At 46.0% G+C, this 13,887-nt stretch overlaps 1 protein-coding gene across 1 annotated transcript; it reads left to right on the plus strand.

Moving 5' to 3' along the window:
• The first annotated feature begins 3,215 nt into the window (after positions 1-3,215).
• Pdcl3 (phosducin like 3) lies at positions 3,216-10,742 on the plus strand. The gene is made up of 6 exons (XM_031367286.1): positions 3,216-3,320; positions 6,502-6,631; positions 8,423-8,513; positions 8,753-8,896; positions 9,250-9,458; positions 9,608-10,742. The coding sequence occupies exons 1-6, from the start codon at positions 3,315-3,317 to the stop codon at positions 9,748-9,750; spliced, it is 723 nt and encodes a 240-aa protein (XP_031223146.1). The 5' UTR covers positions 3,216-3,314; the 3' UTR covers positions 9,751-10,742.
• Positions 10,743-13,887: the final 3,145 nt, after the last annotated feature.

Genomic DNA, 13,887 nt, shown 5'->3' on the forward strand with positions numbered 1-13,887 from the left:
TATTATAGTCATAATTTTGTAATCTTTTCTTAAAGAGGATCTCCAAGATTGAATGCATGTCATATACCACACTATTGTACCTGGTCTTGTCTTAGTTACTTTTCTATGGCTGTAATAAGACATCATGATTGAAATGGCCTATAGAAGGAAGGGGTTCTTTGGCTTCTGGTTCTAGAGTGATGAGTGTCACCATCATGTGGGGAGCCATGGTGTAATGGCTGGTTTTGTGTGTCAACTTGATATAAGCTAGAGTTATCACAGAGAAAGGAGCCTCCCTTGAGGAAATGCCTCCATGAGATCCAAGTGTAAGGCATTTTCTCAATTAGTGATCAAGGGTGGGAGGGCCCAGCCCATTGTGGATGGTGCCATCCCTAGGCTCATAGTCCTGGGTTCTATAAGAAAGCAAGCTGAGTAAGCCAGGGGAAGCAAGCCAATAAGTAACATCCCTCCATGGCTTCTGCATCAGCTCCTGCTTCCTGACTTGCTTGAGTTCCAGTCCTGACTTACTTTGGTGATGAACAGCAATGTGGAAATGTAAGCTGAATAAATCCTTTTCTCCCAAACTTGCTTCTTGGTCATGATGTTTCTGCAGGAATAGAAACCCTAACTAAAACACATGGCAACAGGAGATGGACACCACAGCAGAAAGCTGACAGCTTGCATTGCAGCAGGAAACAGAGAATGAAGGCAGAATTGGAAGTAGGACAAGACTTTAAGCTCTCAGTATTGACCCAGAAGCATATTTCCTCCAGAATGGCCACACCTCCTAAATCTTCCCAAACAGTTCCATCAACTAGGGACTGAATGCTGGAACCTATAGGGCTATTTCTCATTTTCACCACCACAGCTCTTAAATAAAAATTTGTTATTGGGTTCTTATTCCTACCCCTGTCCCCAGATCTCACTTCTCCCTATAGTTAACAATGTTGCTTTCTGTTTTGTTAACAGTGTTGCTTTCTGTTTTGTTAACAATATTGCTTTTGGGGTTGTGTATGTGTGTGTGTGTGTGTGTGTGTGTGTGTACCTGTTTCCATTTGTAAAATTAAAGGAGCAACCACACCTAACTATATTTTTACTTAACTTTATTTTATACCCAAAGCACTGGGCTTATATACATTATTCCTAAACAAAAGGGTCGTTAAATTTTTCATTTTTCTCTTTTGATTTATTGGATTTTAAGTAATAGTATGAAAATTTCCCTGCCCCACTTTCCCCCATTTCTAAGTTACAAAATTAACCCAAGTATAGCAGCATAGTTTGTAGTGTTAGCTACTATAGCCACTAAGTTAGGAGTGACCAGCTCAGTCAACAGGGTCTCAGGGGAGGAAAGATTGAAAAGAAAAAGACAATTAGACAACATTACAACGTGACTCCAGTCAGTTCTGAGGCTGAAGTGGGTTTATTTTTCTCCAATCTGCTTTTATATCTTTCTAGGTATATACAAAGAATAAGGTCAGTTCTAGGTCAAGGAACAAGCAAAGTGATAAACAAATATAGTCAAGGAACAAACAAGGCAATAAAGTCCTGTGGTATTGAGGAACGTATCAAGATGGTCAAGATCTTGAGCCTACTTCTATGTCCTGGCCCAATGCCAAATTTTTAGAAGCAGCCCCAAGAACTCTTCATACAGGAGAATAAGTTCAATAAGTTGTGTTACATAGCAAAACCCAGTCTTTAAAAAAGTTAAGTTAGCCCATGTTTTCCTCTACTGATTTTTCTTCTTTAAATTGTACTATATGCTGTAAAGTAGGTATTCAGTTTGATCTGCTTCCAAATGACCAGTGTTTCCTACATCCTTCATAGAAGGTCAACTAAGGTCAACCTTCCCCAGTTAACTAAGGTTTATACTATGGCCAAGGCTTGTCTCAGAACTCATGGTGTAATCCCCAATTAAAAGCTCAGCTAAACAGTTTGCTTCTCATCTGTATTCAGTTAAAGACTTTATCCATGTTATATTCAATGTAATAAAACCAAAAGTCAAGACATCAAATTAACAGGAGATTGTTCTGAAACACACATGCCATAAAAACAACTGGGAGCATTGTTTCCAGTACATCAGGATACATCTTTCAGTGGCTCTACCTGGAGCAAGGAAGGGGCAAACAACACCTGCTTTATTGCTGTGTGGGGTGGAGAGAAGCCTGTGGGCAAAGTCCCTCAAGCTAAACTGTCCCACAACTGATTTTGGAAGTGAAAACTGGGAAAATTTATTCACAACACTTTATAGCTAGATAAACTAATAAACACTTTAAAAGGCCTGTAAGCTGGTTGGAATGTGTTGGGTTAAATTAAATCCAAGCTCCTTATTTTTTCAGGGAATAGTGTGATTTTTTTTTCTATATTAATGGTGGTGCCCATCATTCTCCAGAAATTAACAGTTCTGAGTCACCAGCTGTAGGGATTTAAGTTGTCTGGAAATAACATCTTAGTGTAACTGTAGTTTTTGTTTGTTTTTATAGACAGGGATTCACTCTGAGTAGCCCTGGCTGGGCATTGGGATTTTAGATGTGAGCTACCACACCCAGGCACCTGCAGTTTTGAGGGCTCTTGGGTGATTCCAAAGTGTCCCCCCACGGTGTGTTTAAGTAGAGGCAGCAATGTAATCCAGGGCTGTGGGAGGCCTTTTAATTCCAGTGTTCTTGGCTCCAGCTCTGAATGAATGGATCGCCCTGGAGCCGATGGCCTGAGCTTTTTGCTCAAGGACACACATAAAATGATTCTCACTGTTGCCTTTTCCTTTTTGTAAGGGTGAAGGGGCATGGAGCCCAGGCGTTCCACCCCCCACCGGTGGTTTCTCAAATCTGATGCTGTAATCCCAGAGGCTAGAATGTGCTCTCAGTAAACAAACCCAATGAGCAATTCATCCCACTCAAGAGAGATGGTGGGTGACCTCCAGGTGACCAGGGGTCACTTTTAATCCTAACATCGGGTCACTGACAGGCAATTCTGCTTCCGACTAGTGCGTACAACCTCTAAACAGGCTCCGACTAGCGGCCCGGGGAGTCTCAGAACCTTTGGCTACCTCGGGTCAACCCCAATCAACCAGCCACTTTTCCTAACAAGGTAGCGCCTGGGCTCTGCCCGAGTGACGTCTCCCTGTAGTCCCACCCACCGGAGGCACGGCCTGTCACTCAAACGCTCTCAGGCTTCGCACGGGTTCCTGAGGACCAGGCGCAGACTCCGGTCTTCACTTCCTCCTTGGCTCCACCCAGCTCGTTCCTGGGGGCGGTGCGAATGCCGGAGGGGGCGGTGCCGCGCATGCGCGGAGAGGAGCGGAGGGCCTGGGACAGAGAGTTTGAGTGACTGGAGGCAAGATGCAGGTGAGTGTGGCGATCTCGGGACCCCAAGGCTGCGGTCGTTTGGCTTGGTGGGCTCGCGCCAGATCCGGAGCTGGGTCTACATGGATTAATTACCGAACTTGGCGGACTGCGGGGAGGCCGCGCGAGAGGCCCGGCGCAGGCGCACTGCGAGAGGGCGGGTGCGGTCGGTCTGGTTTCGTGGGCTGGGCACTCCTGCTCGGGTGCGTCCTGCTCCGCAAATCTCTGTCCTTTGGTGGGCACCCGACTCTGGGATCCTTCTCCTTCAGGCCTGATGAAGGCCCCGACCGTTCTGCCACCTGGAGCTGATTCTTTAGCTAGCGGTCCGTTGGGAGTGCTTTCTGGTTTCCAGATCTGAACTCTAGGGCCCACGACTATTGTTAACTTCTAATATGAAGAAAGGTAGAACTTCTTAGCTTTTTAAAAAAAAATTTTTTTCTGTTTTGAGCTGGAATTTGCTGGTAGTATTAGACAAAAGTCCAAAGAAATTGTGTTAGAGAACGACATAGGAATAGCCTTATAAAAGCAAAAGTCTGCGACAGCCACTTTGTCACCAGCCTTCTATGTGGCAGGGTTTAAGAATTCTGAAGCGTATGGGATGGAGGGTAGATGGACTATGTAGTAGTAGTAGTATGTAGTTGTGGGCTCTGGCTTAAGAGACAGATCTTGGGGACTGGAGGAGGTGGCCATCTACACATTCAGCAAGCCGGCCACACCTACACCTGGGAGGCAAGAACAGGCTCAGGTAAAGGGACATGCCTAGCATTTAGTGCTTACTAAACACTAGCCGTCAGGCGTGACTCTGGAGCAGACCAGGTGTCTGTTATTCTCAGATTTATCCTTTCAGACTCTAAAGCTTAGGGGAAGTTTGTGGTCTAGCCTTAGTCTTCAGACTCTTTCCCAAGTCTACTGCAGGCTCTCAGGACAGATGCTCAGCAGGTCACAGCATCTCTGCTTTGGCCTTTTGCATTTCCAGGTCCCTCTGCCTGGAATGTAACTTCCTTTGGTCTCCACGTTCCTCTTGTTGGGGAAGGGGAGCTCAGCCTTCCTCAAAGAGAAGCAAGTTCTCAGCACTCCGATAAACCTTTAATTAGTGCGTAGCTGGGGCCTGCTGTTTAGAGAGGCCCAGCTTCAAGCAGGCACCTTTCATGGTTTATGTAGGGTTAGCCAGTCTCCTGGTGCTCTTCCTGCTGAAGCTGAAATGAGCAGGTTTCTGGTTAAGACAGTGTTTGCTGTATCCTTGGCAGTCACTTCTCAAGGAAGAACAGCTGGTAGATGTTCACCCCTTTGAGAAAAGAAGGAAGGGCTAAGCAGGTCTACAGCAGCGGGAGCCAGGGTCTTAGGGTCACTACCACCATGATGAAATCTCACTGACCAAAAGCATCCAGGGAAGAAAGGGTTAATTTGGCTCACACTTCCACAACACAACCCATCACTGAGTTAAGTCAGGACCAGAATTCAGGCAGAGCTGGAACCTGGGGGCAGGAGCTGATGCAGCAGCCATGGAAGGGTGCTGCTTACTTGGGGTGGTCATTCTGACAAGGAGCTGGATTCTCTCATCAATCACTAATTAGGAAAAATGCCCTAGGGCTGGAGAGATGGCTCAGTGGTTAAGAGCATCACATGGTGGCTCCCAACCATCTGTAATGGGATCTGATGCCCTCTTCTGGTGTGTCTGAAGACAGTGACAGTGTACTCACATACATAAATAAATAAGTCTTTTGTAAAAAAAAAAAATCTTGTTTTTTAAAAAGAAAAGAAAAGAAAAAACGCCCTACAGGCTTTCCTGCATACAGCCCAGTCTCCTGGAGGCATCTTAGCAGTGGAGGCTCCGTCCTCTCAGGTGACTGTGGGTGTGGCAGAGTTTTCATAAGACTACCCACGATCTGTGGTCCGGTTTTAGCTCTGTTGTCTCAATTCAGAGGCAGTTTCTTATTTTGTTTTCTTATTCCTATGTAACCTCCCATTTCCTAAGTAAGCTTGCTGATCGCACTTAATTAAAGTTAAAGCTTGCTGTTTTCTTTTTTCTCTTTCACTCTGGCTGACTCCATTCCACCCTGGTATAATCGAACGCCCTCTCTGGAGCCATCCATCTCTGTGAACACGGTCCCTGTAACCCTGTGGGCCGACAGCCTGTTCCTCAGTGCACACGACACAGCTTGTCTCCTTGACAGTATGCAGCGTGTGCGCATGCTTGTTTACAGCCTCCCTCTCCATCCTGCCTCTTTCCTGTGAGAACCACGTTCCTGTATCCGCCGTGCCCTCTACTGCTTCCTTATTAGTTGCCTCCCAGTTCAGTAATTTACCTGCTTAGTCTCTCCATTAGGTTTCTATTGCTGTGGTAAAACACATGACCCAAAGCAGCTTAGGGAGAAAGGGTTCTTTTCACGTTACGGATCTCGGGTCACGGTTCATCCTTGAGAGAAGGCAGAGCAGGCTCTCAAACAGGAGCAGGGAAGCAGGTGTGAGGACCAGAGGCCTTTGGAGGATTGTTGCTTCCTGGCTTGTTCCTCTTGGCCTGCTCTGTTTGCGTTCTTCTATATTTCAGGACCACCTGCCCTTGGTGGCACTGCTCGAGGTGGACTGGGCCCTTCCACATCTGTCAATCAAGACAATGCCCCATAGGCTCACGTACAGGCCATCCTGATTGGCCATTTTCTCTCTTGAGGCTCCCTCTTCTCATATGATTCTAGTCCGTGTCAGCTTGACAATAAAACAAACCAAGAGAACTAGCTCCCTAAAACCCACAGAGGGAATCATGCCACCGAGAGACCTCAGAAAAGCCAGGGTCATCTCTAGTCATCAGCCTCCTGGGCCTCGGAACTAGTAGACTGCAGAGGCATCACAGCCCCACAGTCCATGGCTTTATGATCAGATTCGCTTTGAGCAATGTAGAAATTTATTACAGTTTTAAATACAATTTGTTTTTAACTTAGGAATGAGCATTCTAGGCAGAAGTCAGGTCAAAGCCTTGCTTTCGGTATTGATGCCAATCTGCCCCTCATTTCCTGATTTTTACTCCAACACTGGCTCCTCGGGGAGACTACAATAGGGGTGGGTCGGGAGGCTCATCGCTCCTGCCCCAGAGTAGCTCGAACTCCATGTTCACCACTTCTCCCGTTTGTCACTTTATGCTTTCACTCCTGACTCTGTGCTCACCACATCCTCATCTTTACCATTCCAGGACCCCAATGCAGACACCGAATGGAATGACATCCTCCGTAAAAAGGGCATCCTCCCCCCTAAGGAGAGCCTGAAGGAGCTGGAGGAGAAGGAAGCAGAGAAGGAGGAGCAGCTTCTCCAGCAGTCAGTGGGTGAGCTTGCTCCACCTTTCCCTTTGTTCTGTGTCTACTGGAAGCAAACCACCAACTGCTATAGTAGACGGACTCCTGGGCAAGAGCGGGGAGGCAGAGCTAGAGCACTGACATCGAGGCTGTGCGTGGCGACTAGACACGTGACTCGAAGTGTGGAAATTGAGCCACCTGCAGCCCACAGTCCCTATCTGTGTCACGGGAGCACAGTATCCTAGAAATTAAAATATTTAGTGTTTGTGGTTTCTTAAGGTTGTACTTTATTAATCTTTATAGACTGGTTATATTCACATGTAATAGTTTATTTGATTTGAGGAAGCATAAGATATTTGAGAAGCATGGTGTCTGAGAGGTCTTCTTAAGGTCTCTCCACCTGCCTCAGAGCCCCCCAGTTTTGGTCCAGATAGGCTTGATCCTAGCTGAATCAGAATTGTATGTGAGGCCAAGCAGAAAGATGTTGGTGAGAGACACCTTTGCCCTGTTCATATGAGAGTGCTCATTTAGAGGAAGATGTATTAGGATGTATCCAGCTTATATTAATTGAGTGATTTTTGTATGTTGGGTGTTGTTCTGGGTAATGGGCATTTAGTGGAACACAGGGCGGGTGGAAGTCTGTGTCTTTATATTTCAGAGCAACAGACAAGCCATAAGGCCGGGGGAGGGTTGGAGGGTCGGAGGGTGAGGATGACCCATGATAGCCATGTTTTTGGTTTTGAGTTAGTTTATTAAGTTTACAGCAAACCAAAGTAAAAGAATAAATAGCAGACACTATGCAAGTATCAAACTGTTAACAAATTGTGTGCTCAGAGCATCCAGCAGAAGTCAGCCGAGGAAGAGAGCTTCCCGGGTGGGTCAGAGTGTCTGCCCACACATAAGGCTTCCAAGTAAAAGGACAAATGTCAAAGATAGAGATGACATCATCAAACCGGGCACTCACAACATCCAGTGGAAACTGGCTGAAGAAGCTGAGGCAGTCAGCTAGAGTTCCCAGATGAGCTTTCTTCCCATGGCTGACCTGGGTTCTTTCTCCTGCTTCTGCACTTCGGTATCATGGGATACATCAGCGGTTCTCAGCACAGGGTCCAATATCAGATATTTACATCACAATTCATGACAGTAGCAAAATTAAATATAGTAGCAAAAATTCATGACAGTAGCAAAAACATCATGAAGTAGCAACAAAATAATTGTCCTGTTGGAGGTCACCACATGAGCAGCTGTGTTAAAGGGTCACAGCATTAGAACGACTGAGAACCACTGGATAAATGGTAGTAACATCCATGAGGATCGGCTCATCTCCGGGCTGTTCTCACAGACGTGGACACAGACATGGATTTAGGGGCACCAGCAGGGGCACCAGCCCATCCCAGGCAAGGGCCAGGGAAGACAATGAAAGAGAAACATGCTTAGGTCTGATACGGTGGGAAACGACCCCACTTGTAGAGCCAGCCAGCCTCTCAGCGGGCTCAGATAGCACAGGGCAGTTTACTGATGTAATGTAGTGATACAGGACGTGTTTGGACACCCAACCAGAGATTGTGCCCCTGGCGATCAGAGCAGGCAGCTCAGGCAGGTGTGACTCTTGTATCATGAGTCTGGGAAAGTTGTCATGTATATCCTTACAGAGTGCTGTGTCAGTGAGGACGGTGGTGGATCTGTCCTTTTAAACTGTAGTGTGCTTTCTGTCTTTAAGGGCAGGGGACTTCGGGGGTTGGTGCACATAGGTAGGGAAGACGATAAATGTGTTTGCTCATCTCTCCATTTTTATGCTGTGGTCAATGAAACTGAATCCAGTGAAAACATACGAAGACATGACACTGGAAGAGCTGGAGGAGAACGAGGATGAGTTCAGCGAAGAGGATGAACGAGCTATTGAGATGTACCGGTCAGTGCCGACTGCCGACGGCCCGGGCTGGGTGCTGGCTTGGGTGCCTCTGAGATATCATTGGGGAAGGACTTTAATTTAACAATGATAGTAAAGATTTCAGCCAACTACTCTTAGACTTTAGCCATGAGGCAAATCAGTAAGCCAGATCTTCAGGGATTTTGTCCTGAAAGGTGCCAGTGCTCACGCATGCAGACGAGTGTGCTTCTGTATTTAAATGCTTTCTTCCTTGTGTGCAGGCAGCAAAGGTTGGCTGAGTGGAAAGCAACTCAGCTGAAGAACAAATTTGGAGAAGTTTTAGAGATTTCAGGAAAGGACTATGTTCAAGAAGTTACGAAAGCTGGCGAGGGCTTGTGGGTGATCTTACACCTGTACAAACAAGGGTGAGCTGACACTGATCTCCACGTAGTCTGTAAATGTTGGTTTGAATTTGTTCTCAGTCTGTGTGAGGCTTTACCTCTGTAAAAGGCTTTGGTTTATGTTTTTGTTTTGTTTTTATCTGTACTTGTGTTCTGTGTTTTTGTAGCTGATTGTCCCAAACCTGAATGCTCGGTTTTCATCTTAAGACTTCTAAAATAATGTTTGTGAGTTATGTGTTTCTGCTAAAAGCATAGTACAAGGGCTTAAATTTCTTCAACTTAAAAAAGAATTCTGCCAAGTCAGTAGAAGGACCACCGACCCGGCTCTGCCCAGTTTGCTCACATCATAGCCACTCTTTTCTCTTTCTGTGTTCCAGGATTCCCCTCTGTTCTGTGATAAACCATCACTTGAATGGACTCGCCAGGAAGTTTCCCGATGTGAAATTTATCAAAGCCATTTCAACGACCTGCATACCCAATTACCCTGACAGGAATCTCCCCACGGTGTTTGTCTACCGGGAAGGGGATATCAAGGCACAGTTCATTGGTCCTCTGGTGTTTGGTGGCATGAACCTAACTATAGATGGTAAGGGCTCTGGAAGGCCTGAGGGTATTGTGGGTGGGGAACTCTCAAGGGGATATCAGCTTCTGGGACATGTATCACAGTGAGCTTCAGGTGGGACCCCTTTGAGGGGTCCTGGTGCCTTATGTTTTTTGCTTTTTCTTTGTCTCCAGAGTTGGAGTGGAAACTGTCTGAGTCGGGAGCAATCAAGACAGACCTGGAGGAGAACCCCAAGAAACCCATCCAAGACCTTCTGCTGTCCTCAGTGCGTGGCCCTGTCCCCATGAGGAGGGACAGTGATTCCGAGGGCGACTAAGATAGCAGTGATGTAACCTTTTGAACTTTCTTGATATGACACATTGTCTGGATTTTTAATGAGGAAAAAGCAAAAATTTATCACTTTGGTTTTTAACCTTTTTATAATTATTTAAATTTTGTACATTTCAGATATAATCATTGCTGAAATTTTTTTAAAAATTTGTTGGAACTCTTTAAGAGAAATTTAAGCAAACTATTATGTCACATATCTATGTTTTCCTATGTGTATTTCAGCAAACCGTGAAACTGTTTATTTTTTGACATGCAACTATATAGAAAGTAATGTGGAGTTTAAAAATATAATGCAAATAAATTAAGTTAAAAATTATTTAAAAAATAACAGTGCAAAAAATGAGAACTCAGCTTTATAGTTAGACTGTTTGTTTTCTTTTTATAAAGCTAGCAAAAGAAGTATCAGCTAAAAGAAATGGCTGGTAATTTTGAGACAAATACTGACTTATCAAATTAGCTGACAGATTTCAGTTTACTGCCATGTTTGTTTGCTTTCAGTTCAGTCTTCCAGTTAAACTAATGTGTTCTCTGGCTGTTAGGACACCAGCTATTCTTTGTGGTGGCACATGCCTTTAATCCCAGCACTAGGTGGCAGGGGCAGGCAGGTCATGTGAGTTTTCAAGGCCAGTCTGGTTTGCATAGTTAAAAGCTAGCCAGGGCTACATCACCAAGACCCTGTCTCAGAACCAACCAGCTGTTCTTGGCTATAAGGTCCTGTTAGATTTGGTTTGGGGGAATAAGGTTTAGGCAGACACATATATAATAAGCTCTATCTCAGTTGATTTATAAAAATGTTTCAGGGTATTTTTTGAGCCAGAATCCTGTAAAGTGACAATGAAAGCAGAAAAATGTCTATAACACTTTTGTTGAATGTTGTAACCTGTATAGCTGATTGGAATCTTAGAGATAAGAGTCAAAGAATGCAGGGTTTGTTCAAATTGTATTGTAAGATTTATTTTTGTTGTAATCCCAAACTGACCATGCGTGAGAGTGCCTTGTTTTCTATTACGTGAGGGCCCACCTCCCTGCTGGAACAAAGACCTCTTGGAGTGGTTTCCTTCAGAGGTGCTTGTGAAGTTTTAACAGCTAGGTTGGAACAATCTTGGGGTTTTGTTGCTTGTGATGATCCCACGTGGCTTGCAGGAGTGCTGCTGCCATAGAATCTCTGTGGTGCCTCATAGCTGCAAAGTTTGATGCTGTGTTTGCTCTAGACCTGTGGGTCATGACCTCTGTGGGTGGCCACATATCAGGTACTTACATTACCATTCATAAACAATGGCAAAATTACAGTTATGAAGTAGCAGCGAAGAAAATTTTTATGGTTGGGGGGTCACCACAGAATAACGAGCTGTATTAAAGGGTCACAGTGTTAGGAAGGTTGAAGACTTAAAGTTTTACACTAAAAGAGAGGGCCAGGACCCCGATGCAGGCGGTGTGCAGTGTTGGGAGCTGCAGGCTCAGTTCTTCTGAGGAGCCTGTGTAGGATGTAATTCTAACAGTCACTGAACCACATTGATCTAAATGTGAACACTGTCTCCATGCCAGACAAGGACCTTGTTGGTGATACAGGGATGGCAAGATTGGGACACAGCAACAGCTCTGATGGCTGTGGCCTTCTCACAGTGTGCCAGCACCCAGGCAGCTGTCCCACCTCTGTCTGCACTTGCTCTAGAGAACCAGAGCATCTTCCTCAATTGGGACTGGGATTGGAGCCTGAGCTGCCCATGCCCGTAGTTTAGCCAATTCACAGGGCATGTCTTGTGGTATTCGTGCTACCCTCTGCTGCCTCATTGCATTCACATGTGACCAAGGTACTGAGGTGTGGCTCTTTTTTGTTTATAAAAAATATTATAACTTACCCTTTTTATTTACTATGTATGTTTTCCTGGGTGAGTGTATGCAAATCACATGGGTGGGGGGGGCGGGGGCATTGGATCCTCAAACCAATTACAGGCAGTTGTGAACTGACTTGTGGACGCTGAGGACCAAACCCATGTCCTCTGTAAGAGCAGAGCCCTCAGCCACTGAGCCATTGTCATAGCCCAGAACCTTGCTTCTTAAACATGGAGTTCATCTAACTGCACAGTAAGGGATGCAGACGGGTCTGGGGGACATTGTCCTTTCAGAAAGCACCAAAGCGCGAGACAGCAAAGAAAGCACCCCAGCTGCAGTGATGGGGAGAAAGCACCCCAGCTGCAGTGATGGGCAGGCCTTCCTAAGGCTGGGACAGCTGGAGCGACTCGGTGAACCTGAGGTTGTGCCCCGAGCTGTGAGTGAGGAGAAAGACTGTGATTCCCTGAAGAATCCCAAGTAGTTTAATGTCCTTTCCTAACCCCCAAGCCACTCCATTCTTAAAGGGTGGTTTCCAAGGTGCAGTGTGTGTGTGTGTGTGTGTGTGTGTGTGTGTGTGTGTGTGTGTTTAGGTGGCGGGCACGGGGGGGATGTAGAGGTCAAAATCAACCTACAATCAAGACATAACCACAACAAACCCCAGCAAAGTAGCTGGATGGAACTCTTGAAACTGCCCTCAGACTCCAAGGGGAACCTGAGAAACTGTTAGACCAGCAGACATGGCCACCCAATGAGTGCTGAGGTTCTGGGTGGAGTGGTGGGACAGAAATAAAAATTAGGTAGAAACATGGATGCTGTTACTGTCAATGTAAGGAAGGGTAGATAGATAGAAGTTAAGAAACTGGGTATAAGATATGGAGCACTCGGTTAGCTTCCTAATTAAAAAAAAAATTACACTGAAAGTTTATTTTTAAGATGTGGCTCGTGATCCACATCACAAATGAAAGCTTAACTCGCGTGGGGACAGTGCTCAGTTCCTGACTGACCTGCGTGGGTAAGGATTTGTAACTCAAGGCTCCCCACGTCTTAGTTTGGACCTGCCTAAAGGCAGGGCCTGAGCCAGCACTTGGGTGCAGCATTTGTTGGGTGCCTCCAGGTTTCAGAAGAGAAGGCTGAGAGAGGATGACAGGATGGGGTGGGAACGCTTGAGGCAGGGGGAGAGACAATGACTGGATAGCACATACACAACCTAATGTCCACCTACAGATGGGAGCCTGGGCTTTGACTTTTCATTCCTGGCTCCCCTAGCTAGGAGCTGCTCTCTGGGGGACAGTAACTGCATTTCTTGGCTGTGCTTGTTCAAGAGCAGAGCAAGTGTCTGTGCCTGGAAGAAGACCACAGATGCTGCAGGTGCAACACGGTTCTGAGCTTGCCTGCTCCTGGTTCTGCTCTACTCATTAGGAAGGCACTGCTTAGGTATGGCTTCTTGTTATTTATCTTTGCCGTGCGTATATTTGAAGGAAAGTGAAAGGAATTGGGTATGATAATTGTTTTTATTCTCTCATAAATTATATCCTGACCACAGTTTCCCCGTCCTTCAACTTCCCTGTCCCAACCCTACCTCCCCTCTTCCCCAAATCCATTCCCCTGTTTTCCTTCAGGAAAGTGTGGGCCTCCCAGGGATATCAGCCAAACATAATGAGTTACGATGAGACTAGCTACAACCTTTGTATCAAGGCTGGCTGAGGCAGCCCAGTAGGAGGAAAAGGGTCCCAAGTGCCACTGGTAAAAGAGTTAGAAATAACCCCATCTTCCACTGTTAGGACTCCCACAAGAACACCGAGCTACAGAACCATCATCATACACACACAGGCTCCCCTGGTTGGTGGCTCACTCTCCGTGAACCCCTATGAACCCAGGTTAGTTGACTCTGGGGTTTTTTGTGGTGTCCTTAGCCCCTCAGGCTCCTACAATCCTTCTTTGACAGGATTCCCCAAGCTCCATCTTAATGTTTGGCCGTGGGTTTCTGCATCTGTTTCCATCAGTTTCCATCAGTTGCTGGATGAAGCCTCTGTTAACAGTTAATGCCAGTCTCCAGTCTACAAGTGTAGAATATCATTAGGAATAATTTCACTGACTTTTTTTTCCTGGTCCTGTTTTGTTCTATCCTGGGTGTCCGGGCTGTCCAGCCTCTGGTTCCTAGCTAGACAGGCATTGTCGGGTGGGCTCCCTCTCATGGTGTGGGCTTTAAGTTGGACCAGTCAGTGGCTGATCACTCTGACAAGTTCTGTGCCACCATTACCCCAGCACATCCTGCAGGCGGAACAGATTG

This window comes from Mastomys coucha, unplaced genomic scaffold (assembly GCF_008632895.1).
Source record: "Mastomys coucha isolate ucsf_1 unplaced genomic scaffold, UCSF_Mcou_1 pScaffold14, whole genome shotgun sequence".
Taxonomy (NCBI): domain Eukaryota; kingdom Metazoa; phylum Chordata; class Mammalia; order Rodentia; family Muridae; genus Mastomys; species Mastomys coucha.

Coding starts and splice junctions, on each gene's coding strand:
- Pdcl3 (XM_031367286.1), top strand. Junction 6,632..8,422: donor GCTTCTCCAGCAGTCAGTGG/GTGAGCTTGCTC, acceptor AACTGAATCCAG/TGAAAACATACGAAGACATG. Junction 8,514..8,752: donor CGAGCTATTGAGATGTACCG/GTCAGTGCCGAC, acceptor CCTTGTGTGCAG/GCAGCAAAGGTTGGCTGAGT.